Source organism: Acartia tonsa, chromosome 9 (assembly GCF_053477335.1).
Source record: "Acartia tonsa isolate MP-2025a chromosome 9, ASM5347733v1, whole genome shotgun sequence".
Lineage (NCBI taxonomy): Eukaryota > Metazoa > Arthropoda > Copepoda > Calanoida > Acartiidae > Acartia > Acartia tonsa.
Window position 1 is genome coordinate 16,040,406 of NC_137268.1, and position 18,627 is coordinate 16,059,032.

An 18,627-nucleotide genomic window follows, 5' to 3' on the forward strand; every position below is an offset into this window, starting at 1 on the left:
AAATAGCTTTCAGGTAAAAAATTATGTGAACTAAAACATAGATGGCAACATCCATAACAGCGAATCTCTGTTATCAAACGGTAGAACAAACGAACACAAACAATTGTATAGTGTAAAAATAAGCAGAATATCAAACAATATTCTATTTGAACTTATTGAAAAAGTTTGTGAATACAGGATTTTGTTAGGAGATTGATCATAAAGATGCTTTGCTTAAAATGTTGTACCTTGTTGTAATAAGAATCATTGCTCAAAACATCAGAAGAATAGGATAATTTATCATAAAAAAAATTTTGTCAAAAAAGTTAAATGCAACATGTTTTAAACTATTGGTTAGATAGTTTGGACACTGATAGATTGTATCAATCGTTCACGTGTTTATAATAAACTTTTGGGCCTCTAGGGGCATAGTCGCTATTTATAAAGGGCTTAATATGAAATTATTGCAAAATATGAAAAGTTCACTGCACTTAAAATGCTTAAAATTCATGTCAGACTAACAAACTTTTAAAACTGCAAAACGCCGATCCTTCATCTATCTCTCTCTCTCTCTCTCTCTCTCTCTCTCTTTCTTTCTATTTATCTATCTCTCTCTAAATTATTTCCTTTCTTTTTCGTTAGTATTCTATTGCCCTACATTCCGAACATAACAGCCAAAAGTGAAAAATCTTTTTGCAATTATGAGCTTCGTCTAGGCTATTACATTTTATGTACTTATCAGATGTCTGATCAAAAAGCAATATGAACTCTATACGTTTTAACGCAGAATATAAATTCAATCTGCTCATGAAAAGCATATGCAAAATATTTTTTTTTGCTAAATTTAAAAGATTTCTATTATTATTTTTGCTGCTTAGAAAAAAGGTTGAAATTCAAGGTAATGAGAGGCGGAGACGAAATGCATTAGCTCTGAGCGAGCTTAAGCGGTCAATCTATAAACAGAGGACACAGGACAGGGGGAGGGGACAAAGAAGGGGTGACACGAAAAGGGTGGAGGAGGGAATGGGGAGAGAAGACGGGGAATAGTTAAAGAAAAATGATAACATAAATAGAGAGAGAAAGCAAAGTAGAGAGACATCCAGAAATCCTAAGGGAAAAGACATTTGATATTATATTTACCCTTAACGGTCGGGGGGGGGGGGGCGTTGAACGCCCTCCCCTCCGGTTTTTTCTATCTCATTTTCTGTGTGTGAAAGATAAAGAGCCCAAACTGCTTGACTTTTTAAGTATGGGTATGACACATAACTGAGAGTTGAAATTTTTTGAATATCTCCATCCTGGCGGGCACAGGATGCCAGCAAACCTGGCAGGGTCATCCAGGTAAAGAGCAAAATTTTTTTTTTGACTAAAACAAAGCATTTTATCATACCAAAATACTAAAAAATCCTCTAGTAGTACATCCTTATATGAAATACAGGTGTTCAAGTCACTTTCAGGTTCCAGGTATGATCCTGCAGGTCCTGATCCTCCAGGTCTCCAGAAATCTTTAAAAGGCTCCTGTGGCCGCAATTTTTGACTTGGAGACTTCAAATTTTAAACTTAAGCTTTTCTTACATGTCTTCATAACGTATTAAAATTTCATGAAGATCTGCCGCCGTTTTCCCGCCGACCGCCGACTGCGGCGGCTGGCAGCTGCCAAGTACAGCTGCAGCCGCTGAAATTTATATTTTGATATTTCTAATGTAAAATTTACATAAAAATAAACATTTTCTGGAAAAAAAATTTTCTTCTAGCTTCAAAAATAAGAAAATTACAGCCGTTTGAAATTTTTAAGTAAAAAAAGACCTGAAAACAAAGGTTGTTAAATAAAAGGGTGAAGGAAGCGAAAATTTACTTAGACTTATAAAAGGTCGGAAATTCATTATCAAACAGGGGACTTGCACAAAAAATTTAGCCCTCTAGCTCTAATAGGAACTGAGATAATAAGGGGGGGCGTTGAACACCCCCCCCCCCCCCCGACTGATTAAGGTGCGGCAAGAGGCCCGACTGTAAAGGGTTTATATACATACCCAATGATGTTACCAAAGTTACCTTTTTTTTAGATTAAGACTATTGGTTTAAAGTAAAACATTACTAGCATAGAAGCAATTAAATAAAGGTTTGTGGGCCAACGAATGTTAACTTTATAAAACTTTGGGTACCAGTGTCATTCACAGTCCTATGTACCTCCCTCCCTGGGAGAAATCAGGAAAGAAAGTGAGAGAGAGAGAGAGAGAGATACAGAGGGAGAGAGAGAGACAGAGAGGAGAAGGAAAGAGAGAGGCAAAGAGAGAGTGAGAGAGAGAGAGAAAAGAGAGAGAGAGAGAGAGAGAGAGAGAGAGATAGAGAGGTACAAAGAGAAAAATAGATAGAGAGATAAAATTAAGAAGGACGATTAGACACATTTGAATTTCTAGGAAGTTTAGAAAAGGCAAAAATACTTTTCGTGTTCCTAATGTTAACAAGGAAAATTATGTTTATAAGAAGTGCAACTCCAAAATAAACAAATATACCATTTATCTTCGTTAGTCATTCAATTTGCTAAGTGATAATGGATATAAAATAAAGGTGGATATTATGACAGGGGAAAAATTGTCTTCGATTAACTTAAAACTCATTTATTGGTCAGTTCGTCCATCCAGTAGGAGGGGAGGGATGGATAAAGAGGGTTATTTTAGCCTACTGTGAGTTTCACTTTATTAGAGAACATAAAAATCTGATGTAATATCAAGTAATAATAAATCCATTTAGGTAGTAAAAATCAGTAAATAATGCTAAAAAAACAAGATAAAAAGAAGTTATCTTGATTTACATAGCTATTACTTAAATTAATGCCACTAATTTTCCTAAGTTTATCAAAACATAAAAAGATATAAGTTTTATTTTAATGAAATGAAAACATATCAAACATCTTGAAATTTAGATTTCTTTGTATCAGTACTTTGCTTCATTGAGGAATAAAAATCTTCAATTTCTTCTAAACTCATTCCCTGTAATAATAAACTATTTCATTCAAACAGTATATACATTGGTCTTAAAATCTTATAAAAAACACAGCTTTCTATCTTAAATAGCAGATGATAAAAAAGTATAGAAATTAAATGTCTTCTAAAGAATTACAGACCGACAGATAGACTGACTCAATTAGGTATTAGAAAATCATTGATTCTCAAAATAAATTTCAGTCATCTATTTTAAATAGCAGCTGAGAAATTCACTTTCCCTGTAACGTAGCTGACAGACAGACAAAAGGAGTAACCTTTTTACTATATCTGATAGAGCCAATCCTATACCTTAGTTTCTGGCATAGTAAAGAAAGAAACCACAAGGACGAGCAGAACCAAACCACAGTACAGACTGAACGTTCCTCCTACTCCAACACTAAATCAATTTTTTTTAAATGTTACAAAATTAAAATAATAAATTAGCTGAAATACTTTTAAAATATATATTTTATTTGGGCAATTTCTAAAATTCTAATCTACAATCTTTTTCGTCAAAAGATACATTACTTTATATTTTGACTTTAAACATGCAGTAAAAAATATTTAACAGAGAAGAAAAAACTAAATTATTCAAATTACAGAAACATAGATATATATTTAGTTCTGCTTTAATTATGTTTTGAGGAGATTGCGTGATTAAATCTTAATAAATTGCTACAGAATTAATAAATGCAAACCTGGCTTTCAGGGTAGGAAAAGAAGCAATGTGATTTAAAACAGAAAGATAAGGTTGCGTGATTAAATTCTTACCAATTGCATCAAACTATATAAAAGCAGACCTGGCTATGAGTGCAGGGACAGACTTAACAGAGAAGAAAAGAGCAATATTATCCATGATACCAATGAGTCCAACCCCAAAGCTTCTCATGTCTGATGGTAACAGTTCTCCTAAATTAAATAAAATTTAACTTCAGGGGTGGTGAGGGTTAAGGGTCGTTTTTTTATTTTTTTTTTATTTTAGATCAGCTTAGGTTAGGTATATTGAGGTACAGACCTCAAAAGGTTAGGACCCTTCGCGGGGGTTAGACATGGGTAAGAAATTACTGCCGTCTATTTGTTTAAAAAAAAAAAGAAGAGACATGATTCTATGTATATTATGATTTCTGTCATCCTTGTTTAACTTATGATCAATCATTCAATGTATTTACAAATGCTTGGCAGCCGCGACCAAGCCTTAAATTACAACCCATCTTAAAGCGGGGAAATTTATTTAGAAAAGGGATTGCAATATTTGGGTCATGTTTAGACATCTAACTGATTTTTGTTAAAGTTTGATTTCTATGAGGCTTAAGCTGGCTGAGGCATAACTGACGAGCCTTGGTATTTACCTTGCAACATGTACATAATAGCACCCCATCCCAAGCCAAAGCCGAGGTACTGCAAGAAAATGGCCAGCAAAGGAATCCATTTTGCATATACCTAAAAAAAATCAAGATTTATGCTATACACACTCTCTTTTGTAATAATTTGTAAAGACTGAATAAATATGTAAAATTCAAATTTTGTTTTAAGTTACCCTCATATATGTATGAAAATGTTATTGTAACTGAAGAGTATTGTATCATTACAAAACACATTGTTTCACCTATAACCTTTTATTATTAATTCTATGTTACATCATAACACGTTCTTACACCCTTCCCTGCACGCCTCTGTCTTCATTTCAAAAATAACTTACCATCATATCCTCAGAGATGTAAGGGTTAAGAAATGCAAAAGCCGCTTGACAAAACAAAGCAGTGGCCACTAAGCTCCCAGAGAAAAGGTACATTTTTCTCCTAAACAAGGATAATGAAATAAATAAGTAGCAACGCTCATGTAAGAAAATTAAATGGTTTTTATGAGATTCTTTAAGATAGTCATAGGAGCAATGAGCAACAATCACCTCCCCCCCCCCCCAAACTCCATCATCAAAATTGTTTAATCCCTTCAAGTTAAAGTTCTCAAAGTTGTTTAGCCAACCAATTAGAAAACGTTATTATTAAAGTTTGTGGATTAGTTTAATAAACATCCCAATGTCCCCTTCCTACTTAACTAATATGTCAAATAGAGTTATTATTATTCTATCTTTTAAATCTGCTAGAAATATGTAAATATTTTTTAAAAATTTTGAGAAAAAATCTAATCATATGTAAGACTGTTATACCTTGGAGCTTTAATGAGGATAAATGACAAACCAATACAGATTACAGATCTAAAAATATAATATAGTATTTTTAGTGGGAGATTGGTCTCTGCTTTACTTATTACTGTTTTGCTTAGTGCGGCTAAGGCTTATTGAGGCTGAATTGGAGTTTTGTGGCTGAGGCCTCGAGTGGCTGAATGTGCCTGAGGCTTCAAGTGGCTTATGTTTTCTTTAAGTCATTCGGCTGTGACGAAGGCTTAAGGTTATTGGGTGCGACTAATTTTGAGGCTTCTCTAAGCCGCACGGCTGATGGTGGCTGAGGCCGAGGCTGCGGCTGCTGACCCCTGATTATTACACAAACTGAGATTTTAAAAAAATAACTAGAGAACATTTTGAAAAACGAAATAAATTATTGTATAACCAAGTTTAATTTTTATTCTATAATATCACTTTTTCTAGGGTGTGAAATTGAAATATATTAAGGCAGGGTATTAATTACTAAACGCACAACAGTATGAATTGTGTGTACCTGAAGGCCGCCAGAACAACTGCCATCCAGTAAGGATCCACAGGAGCCTTCACTTCCTCCAGAATTGTGTGCATGTAAAAAGCTGAAAAGTAACATGATGTCAGTCTGTATGTCTGTTTGTACTGAAGGATCTCACTAACTGCTGAACCTTACCAGTGTAGCTTCTCACATGTCCTTGGAAGAAGGTAAAGTCAATTTTAGTTTAAAGAAAATTCATTTTTTCTTCCCAAATGCCTCTAGTGGCCTGTATTATTCGAAAACTAAACAGTTAAATGAACTTAATGGACAAAAACCATAAAATATCATATGATATTTGTATTTACCTAAAGCAGGGAAGCCACCCCAGTCCAAACCAATATTAAGCATCAGGTTCAACAGTAAAAATGGCTTTAGAAAAGCTCCGTCTCTGAAGCGCCTAAAATAATACAAGGACTATAGTTTTAAAAGTTACAAACTCAATGTATAAGTAACAAAGCACATAAAAATCAAGTAAGGACAAACGAACGGCTTGACGATTGAACAGATCTATAGTATAGATGTATATCAGACTACCTCCCTTTCTTTTTCAATGACCTTTTTCATCTGCTTCTAAATTATTATCTGCTACTGCTGTGTTAATATAGGCGACACCATTGGTTGATTTTCAATGACCCGATAGAAAGGTTACATATGGTTGATGCGATGGGGAGATACAGTTATTTAACCTTTTCTCCCTCTAGTGTTTTACTCAGACATATGTCTACTTGAAATAAATCCAATATATCTTTGACGATGGAAATTTGAAACCCACGGGTCAATATTTCTCAGATATTCCCCCTATCTACGAACGGTCCAAAGTCGTTGATAATAATTAGGGAAAGGGTTGAAAATGGACATGAAACAGAAATATTAAAATCTTTTCTAAATTTTTACGATCCTGAAAGTTAATATTTACTGATATTTTCCAATAAATTTTTTCGTTCCGTCAAAATTTGGAAAAATAGCCAATATAGCTGTCTAGAAAGAACACGAAACCTCTACACCTAATATTTTCTCAGTGTTTTTTTTTACTTTTTATACAAATTTTTTTTAAAAATTAAATATTGATGAGTTTTTTATTTTTATAGAATGAATTATAAAAAAAATAATATTGGTTGATTGGTTTTTGCGATATCAGAACTCAGAACCATATCAGTTTTACTTTTAAACAATTCAATAAATATGAAAACTTTAAAAATTAAATATTGATGAGTTTTTTTTATTTTTTTAGAATGAATTATAAAAAAATAATATTGGTTGATTGGTTTTTGCGATATCAGAACCATATCAGTTTTACTTGTAAACAATTCAATAAATATGAAAACTTAGATATAAAATTTGTATAATAGATAAGACTTTTAAATAATTTATTCTCCCCTTTCTTTATTCCAAAAATCTCGATTTTTCTTTCATTGTCATATCCTAGTATTTATTATGTGTATTTGTATTGTCGTGTGAGTATGTGAGAGGGTTGTAAAGTACACCTTAGGAGATAAGACAATGGATGATAATCTTGTTATCCTTGTTTAGATTACATTTAATAGATGCCTATTGATTATAGGACATGTCAAAACATAAATACAAGGATATTTTAATTGGTTGGTTAAATTATTAACTTTTTATCTAACATTGGCTCAAATAAAAGTAAAATTTATTTTTTTAAAGCGAAGCTTTTCTATAATTAGGGTCGGTCGGTCCGTCCCTCCGTATGTCCGTTTAAGATAGATAGCTTTTATTTATTCATTAATTTAGAATTAACCGAACGCTAAGCAAGATAGATAAATTACCATCCCCCCCCTCTCCCTCACATAGCTGTTAAGACTTAAGATTTTTTGTTTCAGGCTTTCAGCGTATCTACTCTATAATAATCCACCTTCCAAAGTTCCAACACCCTACATTCTCCAACCCTCCACCCTGCTTACTGTCTTCTACATTTCAACTCAACCATATATCAAACTTGCTAATATCATAAAGTGAAAGAAAAGTTAAAAAATAAACCACCAATAACCATTAAATAATGTATTAATCATTCTAACTCAAGTAATATGTACTAATTTAACCTAACATACTAACAAAACAATAATCATAACTTTTTTTACTTTAATGAAATAAATATTCTAAATAAATAAATAAACTATGTTGACTTAAATAAAATGAAAATAAATATTTTTATTTTATTTGGATTGGAGTTAGTTTTGTAAATTGTAACGTTTTGTCCTTGTTCTCTAAGGTCTCATATTTCTTGTATGATGAGTTGACCCTTAGCTTTATGAGGTCATAAATGTTTTCCCCCCCCCCCCAAAAAAAAAAACGCTGAATCGATAATAATTTATTACACTAGTGTAGTCTCACCCCTCCCCTATTTAAGAAATGTTGTCGATATATATATGCTAATGATATTGATTCACCCCTACCTCGCCCCCCCTAGTTTGAAGGTTGACCGTTACGATACAAATATTGACCCCTCCCCTCCCCCCCCCCCCCACCCAAGAAATAACAATTCAAAACATATGGAAAATAGGAATTAGCGAAGCTTTTCTATAATTTGTGTTGGTTATAGACGTCAGTCTGTTCATCATTAATATGTTAGTATTACTATTTTATATGATTTATAGACAGAATACTTACTTATAATTTTGATTATACTTATGCATTTATGTTAATGTTCCCCCCCCCCCCCCCCCCCCAAGAAATAACAAAACAAAACATATGGAAAATTCAAAATACTAGGAATTAGCGAAGCTTTTCTATAATTTGTGTTGGTTATAGACGTCAGTCTGTTCATCATTAATATGTTAGTATTTATATAATTTATAGACAGAATACTTACTTATAATTTTGATTATACTTATGCATTTATGTTAATGTTTTGCTTTAATGGATATTGTCATCCTTGTTAAAAATTTTTCACACATCCCAACACTTGATATTGACCCCTCCCCTCCCCCCCCCCCACCCAAGAAATAACAAAACAAAACTTATGGAAAATACTAGGAATTAGCGAAGCTTTTCTATAATTTGTGTTGGTTATAGACGTCAGTCTGTTCATCATTAATATGTTAGTATTTTATATAATTTATAGACAGAATACTTACTTATAATTTTGATTATACTTATGCATTTATGTTAATGTTTTGCTTTAATGGATATTGTCATCCTTGTTAAAAATATTTCACACATCCCAACACTTCATATTTGAAGATATCTATAATATTATTAATCTTAATAATTTCTTGGAAACCGACAACAAAGAAAAATAGTAAAAATGGTGGTAAAAATGTATATATTTATCCCTGATATAAATTGAACAGCATACACCGGAAACGGATGATATCAAATAACAGGGAATCTATAAATATATTGTTACAAATACAATTACAAACTATTATAAGTTAACTTTAATATATTTCATTATCGTTATATACTTTTTTTACGTAATGCAAAATTATACTTTTTTAATATTAGGAAGAATTTTTATTTTACCCTGTAAAAAAAGCAATGAAAAAAGTAAGACGTCTAAAATGTCGTATTCTTAACAGGTAGACTTTTTGGAGTAAGGAAATTATGTCATCACATTAATTTCATAGAAAGAACCTAAAAGTCTAATATATTTAGTAAATTTTATTTCGGAATTGTTTAACGAACATACTTCATTTAAGATTGCGTGATTTATTTCAGAAATAGAAATATACAACGTAAAAATTTATTATTTTTCAAAATCTAGTATTTATTTACGAAGCACTTCGTAAATAAATATTAAGAAATTTGAATATTTAGAAAAATATAAATAGGGAGCTATTTGTGAACGAACGGAGAGGGGAATATATATCATATTCTTGAAATAGAATTCTTGGCGACGTTAATTAATATTCCCCAATTTCAATATTATCATGTCTCTAAATTCCCTTTTGATTTTTCTCGAAATACGATACGTTTAGGGTTTGGAATACTTAATATTTTAAATATGTAGTAGACACATCATTGGTTTTACTCTAATGACGATCGGACATAAAAATTAATTTTATCATTTATAATTTAACAGCTTCTTTACTAATATAATTTGGGGTTAAAAAATCTTATTCCCAGCACTTTACGATATCCTACAGAACAAACAGACACACGTAGAAACTTCTGCTAGTATTACCTGAATTTAGAATTAAGCCACTCCAAGGTTGATGTTCCCATTCCCTCGTTTTGTTTTTCTATTTTCTTAATGTTATCCTTCATCTTTTCTAACTCATCTCTAAAGAATATTAAGAATACAAATGATATAGTAAATCTAGATCCATGATAAGTTGATTAATGAACCAATAAGTACACAGCAATGGAAATAGAATACTTTGATATATTGACAGGGGAAGATTTTTCGTCCATTTAGGTTGCTCATATGGAACTTATTTATTTGTCTGTTCGATAATCAAGTAGGAGGGGAGGAGATGGGTAAAAAGTTTGTAGAATGGGGGATGGGGATGGGTCGTTAATGTAGCTATAAGGATATTCATATTACAACATTTAGTTAATTTATTTAATGTAATATAGCTAGACGTCTTATGAAATAAAAACTAAATCAGAGGAAGGCAACATATTGCTTTTAAATGTATTAAAATTTTAAATCTCACTTTTCAATTTCCGGGTTTCCTCTGTAAAATGATAAAGCTTCTTTGGCCTCAGTTTCTTTCCCTTGTCTAAATTAGTAAAAAATCTTCAATATTTTGTTTTATTTAATATAATCCAAGTTTATATTAAGATGGTCTATCCCTTTTAGTCCATTTATATTTTAGGGAATATGGCAAATTTTACTTTCTGTAAATTTGACTTAAACATAGCATTTGGCGATTTGGTTTTGACCTTAATTGTAAAATATTTATCTTAAGACTGTATATTAGTTTACTTTTCTACAGTTTGGCAGTGAACTCTTATTCTTAATAGATAGGGCTTATGATTATCAAGTGCTGTTAGAATTATCATACCGATTTAAAACTTGAAATGATCATTAATGTATCGTTTGTTTACAATTTGGAAAGAATAGCAACTTTATAATTATCATCATAAAGTCCATTTATCTAATTTAAATGTGATGAATTTTGGCTTCAAAAAATGATATTTTGTCTATATATAATCACCCTATTTACAATATTTTTAGAACATAAATTTCTAGAAACATTGGATATAATGATATAAGTGAATCATCTCTAATATCAAGTCTACATTAGATACAAATGATGTTAAATGTTAAATGAATTAATGATATTGTCACAGTTTCTGATTTGTTGATCTTTGGCTTTATGAATGTTGTCATTCTTGCTTTAAATTAATGTTTTGAATACGTAGATATTATGACAGGAAAATAAAAATAGTCAATTTAGTTTCCAAAAATGGATATCATTTATTGGTCAGTTCGTTCATCCAGTAGGAGCGTAGGTATCATTTATTTAGCCAGCCACAACTTTCGCTTTATTAGAGTATTTGATAATCTGGTGTAAGATCCAAGAAATATCAAATCCATTGTATTACCTCAACAGCCAGCTGGGAGTCTCTCTAAGGCAGAACATGATGCAGAGACCAATGGTTGGGAAGATAGTTGTGATGTAGCAGACAACTTTCCAATGGAACAGAGCTCCCAGGAACATAGACAAACAGAAGCCGCAACAATACTCGATTATCAAAAGTGTTCCAGTAAATCCTATAAATGATTTGAATAGAAATGTATCGAAAGAAAGAAAAGTAATAAAAGAACTAGTTTTGCCATTACACAATTAAAATATATCTATGTCATTTGTTAAGGCAACCCTACCTCTAAGAGATGCATGTGAAGTTTCACTGACAAAAATAGATGTAGATACCATGTTGCTTCCTCCAAAATGTCCTTAAAGAAAGTACACATATAGTTAAACCAATCCTCGTACAAAAGATGTTTGCATGCATATCACGAGCTAAAGATTTTGCTAACCACTGAACCGATGTGGTTCTCCTTTGTTCTGGAAAAAAGCATCTCCTCAAAAAAAAACTAAAATATAAAAATAAGGGTTTACATCTCCTCCCCACACCCTTACAGCATGTAATAATGAAAATAATTAAATTGATATGTAAAATATAATTAGTTAGTTTAATAAAACAATTTCTTAATTGATTGATTGTCCATAGGTTGTCATGTCAACTCCTTGAACAGTAGATAGATAGAAGGATAACATAGATGTATTAATGATAAAATATTGTAATGCTTTTTAGTAAGAAATAGATAAATAGATAAATAGATAATAATGTTACCAGAAAGAAATCTGCCGAGTAGAATAAGTGAGAAGTTATCAAAGAATCCAACGATAAGAAAGCTCAACACAAAACCAATACAGTCTATCATCACACTTTTCTTTCTAAAAATATTATAATCATTATTATTATTTTTATATATATAAATTGCTAATACGCTCCTAGAGCCCTATGGGGGCCTTGAGGGGAGGTGGGGGAAACAAGAAGAGGAGGAAGTCGCCCACCCTCCATAATTTCAATTATTTTAAAAAGAAAAAGGGGTTTAGTTCCTTTCGAGGCAACACCTCTTAAGGGTCGTTTCGTCGTTGTTTCACTGAAGCTTTTTTGGCCCCTGTGGGGGGGGGGGGGGGGGCTCTAACACTGCGGGGCCTAAACTAAAATAACCTATCAAAAACTGCTGTCAAAATACTACGAAACTAAGAGGCGTTGCCAGGAAAGGGACTATTCCCAGAAAAAGTTTCGGCACCCTTGTACGAACGAAAGTCCAGTAAGTCATACAATGGCACCTACAATGGGGGGAATTGGGGAACAAACTATAGACAATTATCTAATAAAAATTAGCCTATTATATCAAGTTATGACACATGTTTCTTTATATTTCGGCAGAGGCCTTAATTATCGATGAAGGGAAAGGTAACTAATAGAATAACTTAACACCTAAAATTACCTGCCAAATTTTTCTGCAACATAACCACCATGCAAAGCACCAGAAATGCAGCCAAGAGCCATTATACTAGCTAAAACATAAGACATTCAATACCAAAACTAATGTTTTCATTATTAGCACAACAACTTATTGCTCTTTAGGTAAAAGGGGGGGGGGGGGATTGTCGACCCCTCCCAAAATTATAAGTTTAGTTTTAAAAAAATAACAAAAAATGTTAAGCAGAGGTTGATTTTTTCTTGGGACGATTTCTCTCCCACAAAATGGTTATAACCCTTCCCAGGACCTACTGGAAGCTATATTGTAAAGGAGAACCATATAGGTTCAGTGATTAGTGCGATCCTTAAGTACAAACAAAAACACAAACACACAGAAAACCTTTTCTTTGTGGCAAGGATTTCTTTAGATGGTTAGTGCTGCGCTACTAATTGTCAAAATATTCTTTAAAAACAATTATAAAGATTGCTTAAATTTTTCCATAATCAACAGACAGACAATAGAATACGTTACACGTAGTTTAAAAACTATTAATGCTTAGACACGTGTAGCTACAAAGAAAGTATAAACAATGGTAAAAAAACATCAGATAGTCAAGAAAAAAAATCATCTCATTTATTTTCTTTAAAAAGTTGGGTATTTTTTAGATAATTATTTTGATTTAGTCGTACAAACATGCAGTGTCTAAACTTTCCCATCCCTAAGTTTAATTTAAAGAAGGAGATGTAATGTTTATCATAATGGGGATTGTGGAACAATTTATCATGCATTGTCTTGTAACGTTAAATCCCTGACAAATAGTACATAAAAATATTAAAGTATTTGCGATTGTGATCTATTATAATACAAAGTAGAATGATGTCTGTCCGTCCGTCTGTCCGTCCGTCCGTCCGTCCGTCCGTCCGTCCGTCCGTCCGTCCGTCTGTCCGTCCGTCTGTCCGTCCGTCCGTCTGTCCGTCTGTCCGTCTGTCCGTCTGTCCGTCTGTCTGTCCGTCTGTCTGTCCGTCCGTCCGTCTGTCCGTCCTTTAAGATCTCGGTAACCACTGAACCGATCGGATTCTACTCTTCAGGGTATATACCTATTGGTCCTGTTGTATACCTATTGGTCTTGTGAGGTTGAGACACCCCCCAACCTCCCCAAAATGAAAATCCCCCTGCCCCCCCCCCCCCCACAAAAAAAATAGTTTTTAGGCAGTTATTTCAAAATAAATGGCAGCACCAGAAATACTTAATTCTATTTTTAATTTTTTTTTTTGTAATTACCCCTTGGCCGGGGCAAAGCCAATAGAGGTTAGGGGCGAAGCCGCTAGTGGAAGTTAAAAGTAATCCTTTAAAACGAATATTTATGTTAAAATTTGAATTGTAATTTATTTGGTCTGCCAGTCTGTCTTCAAAAGACTTATTCTTTATCTTTCTTATATTTATGAAAATTGAACGTCTGCTCTATAACTTACTTTGTCCTTCTGACATCCTTGTTAATTTGTATATTTCAAAATCTTACCAAACCAAGAAGTTTCCTCATCTGTAAAAACTCTTCCTCCCTCCCCCTAAATAAAAGTATGATATATTTATTTTTAACGTATTATGGACAGCTTCAGTTATGTAAGCCCCGAGGGGCCGAAAGGCCAGGCTCACAAACTGGTATAAATTTTATAATTTTGGTTTTAATATTCGAGAGAATTGTCTGCAATACGATGCTTTACATGGTTTTGAATATTGCTCAGAACCAGTTTTAATTCAGCGGATATTAATCGTTTTCTAAACACCCCTGTCCTGGATAAAATGTTTATTTAAAAAAACATGCGCATTCAGTTTTTTTCATTTCCTGATTGATTTTTGTCCCCCAATTCCAAAAATATCTTTCCCGAAATCCTAGCTGTTCTATAAGATTTCCAAAAATGCAAATTACTTTTGGCACTGATTTTTCAATATTTTTTCACTAAACTAATAAGAAATTTTGTTAAAAACATGTTTTAGTGAACAGTAAAAGAGTTTATCGCACCTTACATTATACATTCCTTGAATGCCAACAAGACCTATAAGAATCAATAAGAAATACCTGCCATTTTGACCTTTATTAACTATTAAACATAGCCATTTTTGGTTTTAACCAGAAAAGACATTGAAGGAGCAGTTTTTGGGACTTGACTAAGAAAAACAAGTTGTAGAACTCCTCTAGTAGTAAACCCTTATATAAAATATAGGTTTCTAGTCAATTTAAGGTTCCAGATATGATCCTCCAGGTCTCCAGAAATCTTTAAAAGCCTCCTGTGACCACAGTTTTTGACTTAGAGAATTCAAATTTTAAAATTAAGCTTTTCTTAAATGTCTACATAACGTATTAAGATCTGTTCATCCACCAACTGCAGCGGCTGTCAGCTGCCAAGTACAGCTGTGGCCGCCAAAACTCATGTTTTAAGATATCTAATATAAAATTTACTTAAAAATATACATTTTCTGGAAAAAATTGTTTTTCTAGCTTCAAAAATAAGAAAATGACAGCCTTTTGAAATTTTTAAATAAAAAAGGACCTGAAAACAAAAGTCGTTAAATAAAAGGGCAAAGGATGCAAAAGTTGACTTTGTCTTTCTTATAGTTGGAAATTCATTATCAAACAGGGGTCATGCACACAAAGTCTCTAGCCCTGATAGGAGCTGAGAAAATAGGGCACATTACTTTTGGGACTGATTTTTCAATATTTTTAAAATTAACTAATAAGAAATTTTGTTCAAAACATGTTTTAGTGAACAGTAAAAAGGGTAAAAAAGGGTAACACACCTGAAATTATACATTCATTGAATGTCAACAAGTCCAAACAGAATCAATAAAAAAATACCTGTCATTTTTACCGTTATTAACTGTTAAACATAGTCTTTTCTGGTTTTGACCAGAAAAGACATTGAAGGAGCAGTTTTTCAGAATTGACTTAAAATACGCCCCCGCCCCCTATTTTATCAGTTCCTATTAGGGATAGAGGACTTTGTGTGCATGTCCCCTGTTTGATAATGAATTTCTGATTATAAGTAAGGTAAATTCAATTTTTGCTTCCTTCACCCTTTTATTTCACAACCTTTGTTTTTAGGTCCTTTATTATTTAATAATTTCAAAAGCTGTCATTTTCTTATTTTGAAGCTAGAAAAACAATTTTTTCAGTAAATTTTATATTAGAAATCTTAAAACATAAGTTTTGGCGGCCACAGCTGTACTTGGCAGCTGACAGCCGCTGCAGTCAGTGGAAAAACAGATCTTAATACGTTATGTAGACATGTAAGAAAAGCTTTTTTCTAAAATTTGAAGTCTCTAAGTTAAAAATTGCAGTCACAGGAGGCTTTTAAAGATTTCTGGAGACCTGGAGGATCATACCTGGAACCTTAAATTGACTTGAAACATATATTTTATATAAGGGTTTACTACTAGAGGAGTTCTACAACTTGTTTTTCTTAGTCCCAAAAACTGCTCCTTCAATGTCTTTTCTGGTTAAAACCAAAAATGGCTATGTTTAACAGTTAATAAAGGTCAAAATGGCAGGTATTTTTTATTGATTCTGTTAGGTTTTGTTGGAATTCAAGAAATGTATAATCTAAGGTGTGATAAACCCTTTTTACTGTTCACTAAAACATGTTTTTAACAAAATTTCTTATTAGTTTAGTGAAAAAATATTGAAAAATCAGTGCCAAAAGTAATTTGCATTTTTGGAGATCTTATAGAACAGCTAGGATTTCGGGAAAGATATTTTTGGAATTGGGGGACAAAAATCAATCAGGAAATGAAAAAAACTGAATGCGCATGTTTTTTTAAATAAACATTTTATCCAGGACAGGGGTGTAAAATTAAATTGATTATTTATTCTAATCTATGTCTGTTCAGTTATATCACTTAGTAGTCTGCTATGAACTTTTTCATAAGGCAAATATGCCAAAGTCTCTTGATAACAATTACAGTCCCCCCTCCCCTTACCTTGTTTTGAAAGAAATAAAAAAAATGGGAAAGGGGTGAATATTAATAGTTTTATACCTTTAACAATCGAGGCACAGCATATGACGAAAGAGACACAGCAAATCCATTTGTGAACTATAAAAATAAACAAGTTCCTAAAAAACTACACTTACACGGAGTAATACTATTAAAAGCAAAGATTTTCTATAATTATGGTCGGTCCGTCCGTCCGTTTGTTACGGTTAGCCCTTTAAGCAGATTAGAATTGTCCTATGGATTTCAAACTTTGCTTGCTGATTTCTATAACAGTTAGGTACGATCTAAAAAGTGCAGCAACTCGATAATCGTTACCAGAAAGTCCGTAAGGTCTTTTTAAAAAAGGTGATTTTTTACTTTTTTGACAACTAAATTTTGTATTTTAAAATTATCCTATTCATCTGATTCTTTACATACTAATTCCTATTACAACAAGGCACAAGGTGATAAGCGAAGCATCTTAAAAATCAAGTCCTAAAAATGTCAGTATGTCCTTATGTATTTAATCAGTGCAACAAATTTACTTCCAACTTTGAATAAACATTAATATTCAGTTTATTCAGTTCTGATAAAGTTCGTTTGTCCTTTAATTTTAGAGCTTGAATTTTATGGATGTTGTCACAATTGTTATCATGGAAACAAAAAGCAAAAATAAAGGAAAGGAGAAGGAAGTGAATATACATTTTATTAATTAGAATGTGTACCTGACATAAGTTTGGTGTGGCTGCAGCCAAAATCTAATAAAAATTGAAGGATCATGGAAAGAAAATAAAGTTGCGGGTTTCGTCTTATACTCACAGTAGCTTTTGATAGGTTACTTAGGTAATTGTTAATTATTTCTTCGTAGTGTTAGGAAATAGGCACCGCAGGGTTAGAGCCCCCCGAAGTGGCTAGAAGAAGAAAAGCTATTGTAAAAATACGACGCAACCCAGTATTTCATTTACTTTCGTATTCTAAATTGAAATAACTTTTAGATCTATAAACCTAACCAACATTACGACATATTAACTACCTTAGACATTGCATTGATTTAATTTACAAATCGTTAAATTTTATATTTCTTTTGCATATTGGAATACTTTTTTCTTTATGAATTTTTTTTTAAATATCATGTTTGAATAGCATATATGTATTTTTTTGATAACATCTAACATCTTGATAATGGCTAACTGTTGAATTAAACACAATGCAATGTAAAAAGTTTTTTTTTAAATCCATGAAAAAAAACTGAGATATTTTAAGTTTCACCTGTACAAATTTTCTTCCAACCTCTGTCATCCTTGTTAAAAGCCAAGCCAGCAAGATTTAAGTAAAAACTTAAGTTCAGGGGAAATATCCCTGCAAATTTAATTCTGATATTTATGATAAAAGATACAATTAAAGCAAAAAAATTGACCAACATTTTCCCATAATAAAGCATAACAGCTCAAGGGCGTCCTCTAAAGAGGGGGTAATTATGTTTATCATTATTATATTGTGGATGTAAATCAACTTTCTGTCGTTTGTCTTGTCCCCTTATATCCCTGACTAGACATGATATCAATATTAATAACAATTTCAACTTCTAACACTTTAGGTTGGGCTATAAAAAAAGTAAAACCTAATTCACCAAAAATATAAAAAGCGCTTTTATACAAATTATCAAAATGCCTTGATTTTATTAAAATCTGTGGTCAATACCACTAATTCTAAATTCTAGCTTTAAACTGAGGTTAAAATGACAAAATAGCTTGTGTTATATGTTAAAATTTAATTTTCTTTTCTTTATTCTGAACTCATTCTGTGTTGTGACCAAAAGTGAAAAAAATAGAAATTATTCATTATATGGAACTTAACGAAGCGAAGCTTCTGTATAAATTATTTGATCTGGATGATTATTTCTGGAACCTTAAATTGACTTGAACACCTTATTTTATATTAGGATGTTCTACTATAACATATTTTAGTTATAAGGTTTGCTGGCATCCTGTGCCTGCCAGGATAGAGATATTCAAATGTATCATACTCATAAAGTCACTTAACTTTAGCCCTCTATATTTCACACAAATAAGATGAGGTAGAAAAAAACGGT

The 18,627-nt window shown here is 32.2% G+C and overlaps 1 protein-coding gene across 2 annotated transcripts; it reads right to left on the bottom strand.

The window, feature by feature from the left end:
* Positions 1–2,844: 2,844 nt before the first annotated feature.
* Positions 2,845–18,349, bottom strand: LOC145327612 (facilitated trehalose transporter Tret1-like). 2 transcript variants are annotated; one of them, XM_080171151.1, is made up of 19 exons: positions 18,207–18,349; positions 17,805–17,894; positions 17,261–17,293; positions 16,599–16,655; positions 14,086–14,131; positions 12,591–12,660; positions 11,924–12,027; positions 11,451–11,522; positions 11,171–11,339; positions 10,276–10,341; positions 9,801–9,899; positions 5,962–6,053; positions 5,639–5,720; positions 5,131–5,178; positions 4,663–4,762; positions 4,313–4,403; positions 3,764–3,872; positions 3,273–3,360; positions 2,845–2,969 (listed from the first exon to the last, which is right to left on the bottom strand). In XM_080171151.1, the coding sequence occupies exons 2-19, from the start codon at positions 17,832–17,834 to the stop codon at positions 2,883–2,885; spliced, it is 1,443 nt and encodes a 480-aa protein (XP_080027277.1). In that variant the 5' UTR covers positions 17,835–17,894; positions 18,207–18,349; the 3' UTR covers positions 2,845–2,882. The 2 variants fall into 2 exon arrangements, with proteins under 2 accessions (XP_080027277.1, XP_080027278.1); XM_080171152.1 differs by having other exon boundaries at positions 5,131–5,184; positions 5,645–5,720; positions 18,207–18,328.
* Positions 18,350–18,627: the final 278 nt, after the last annotated feature.

Bases quoted from the DNA above. Each gene is read 5' to 3' on its own strand.
- LOC145327612 (XM_080171151.1), bottom strand. From the start codon at position 17,834: ATGACAGAGGTTGGAAGAAAATTTGTACAG. The intron at 6,054-9,800 runs GTAATACTAGCA...GTATTATTTTAG, and splicing joins TGGCTTAATTCTAAATTCAG to GCGCTTCAGAGACGGAGCTT. The intron at 4,763-5,130 runs GTATAACAGTCT...ATCCTTGTTTAG, and splicing joins ATCCTCATTAAAGCTCCAAG to GAGAAAAATGTACCTTTTCT.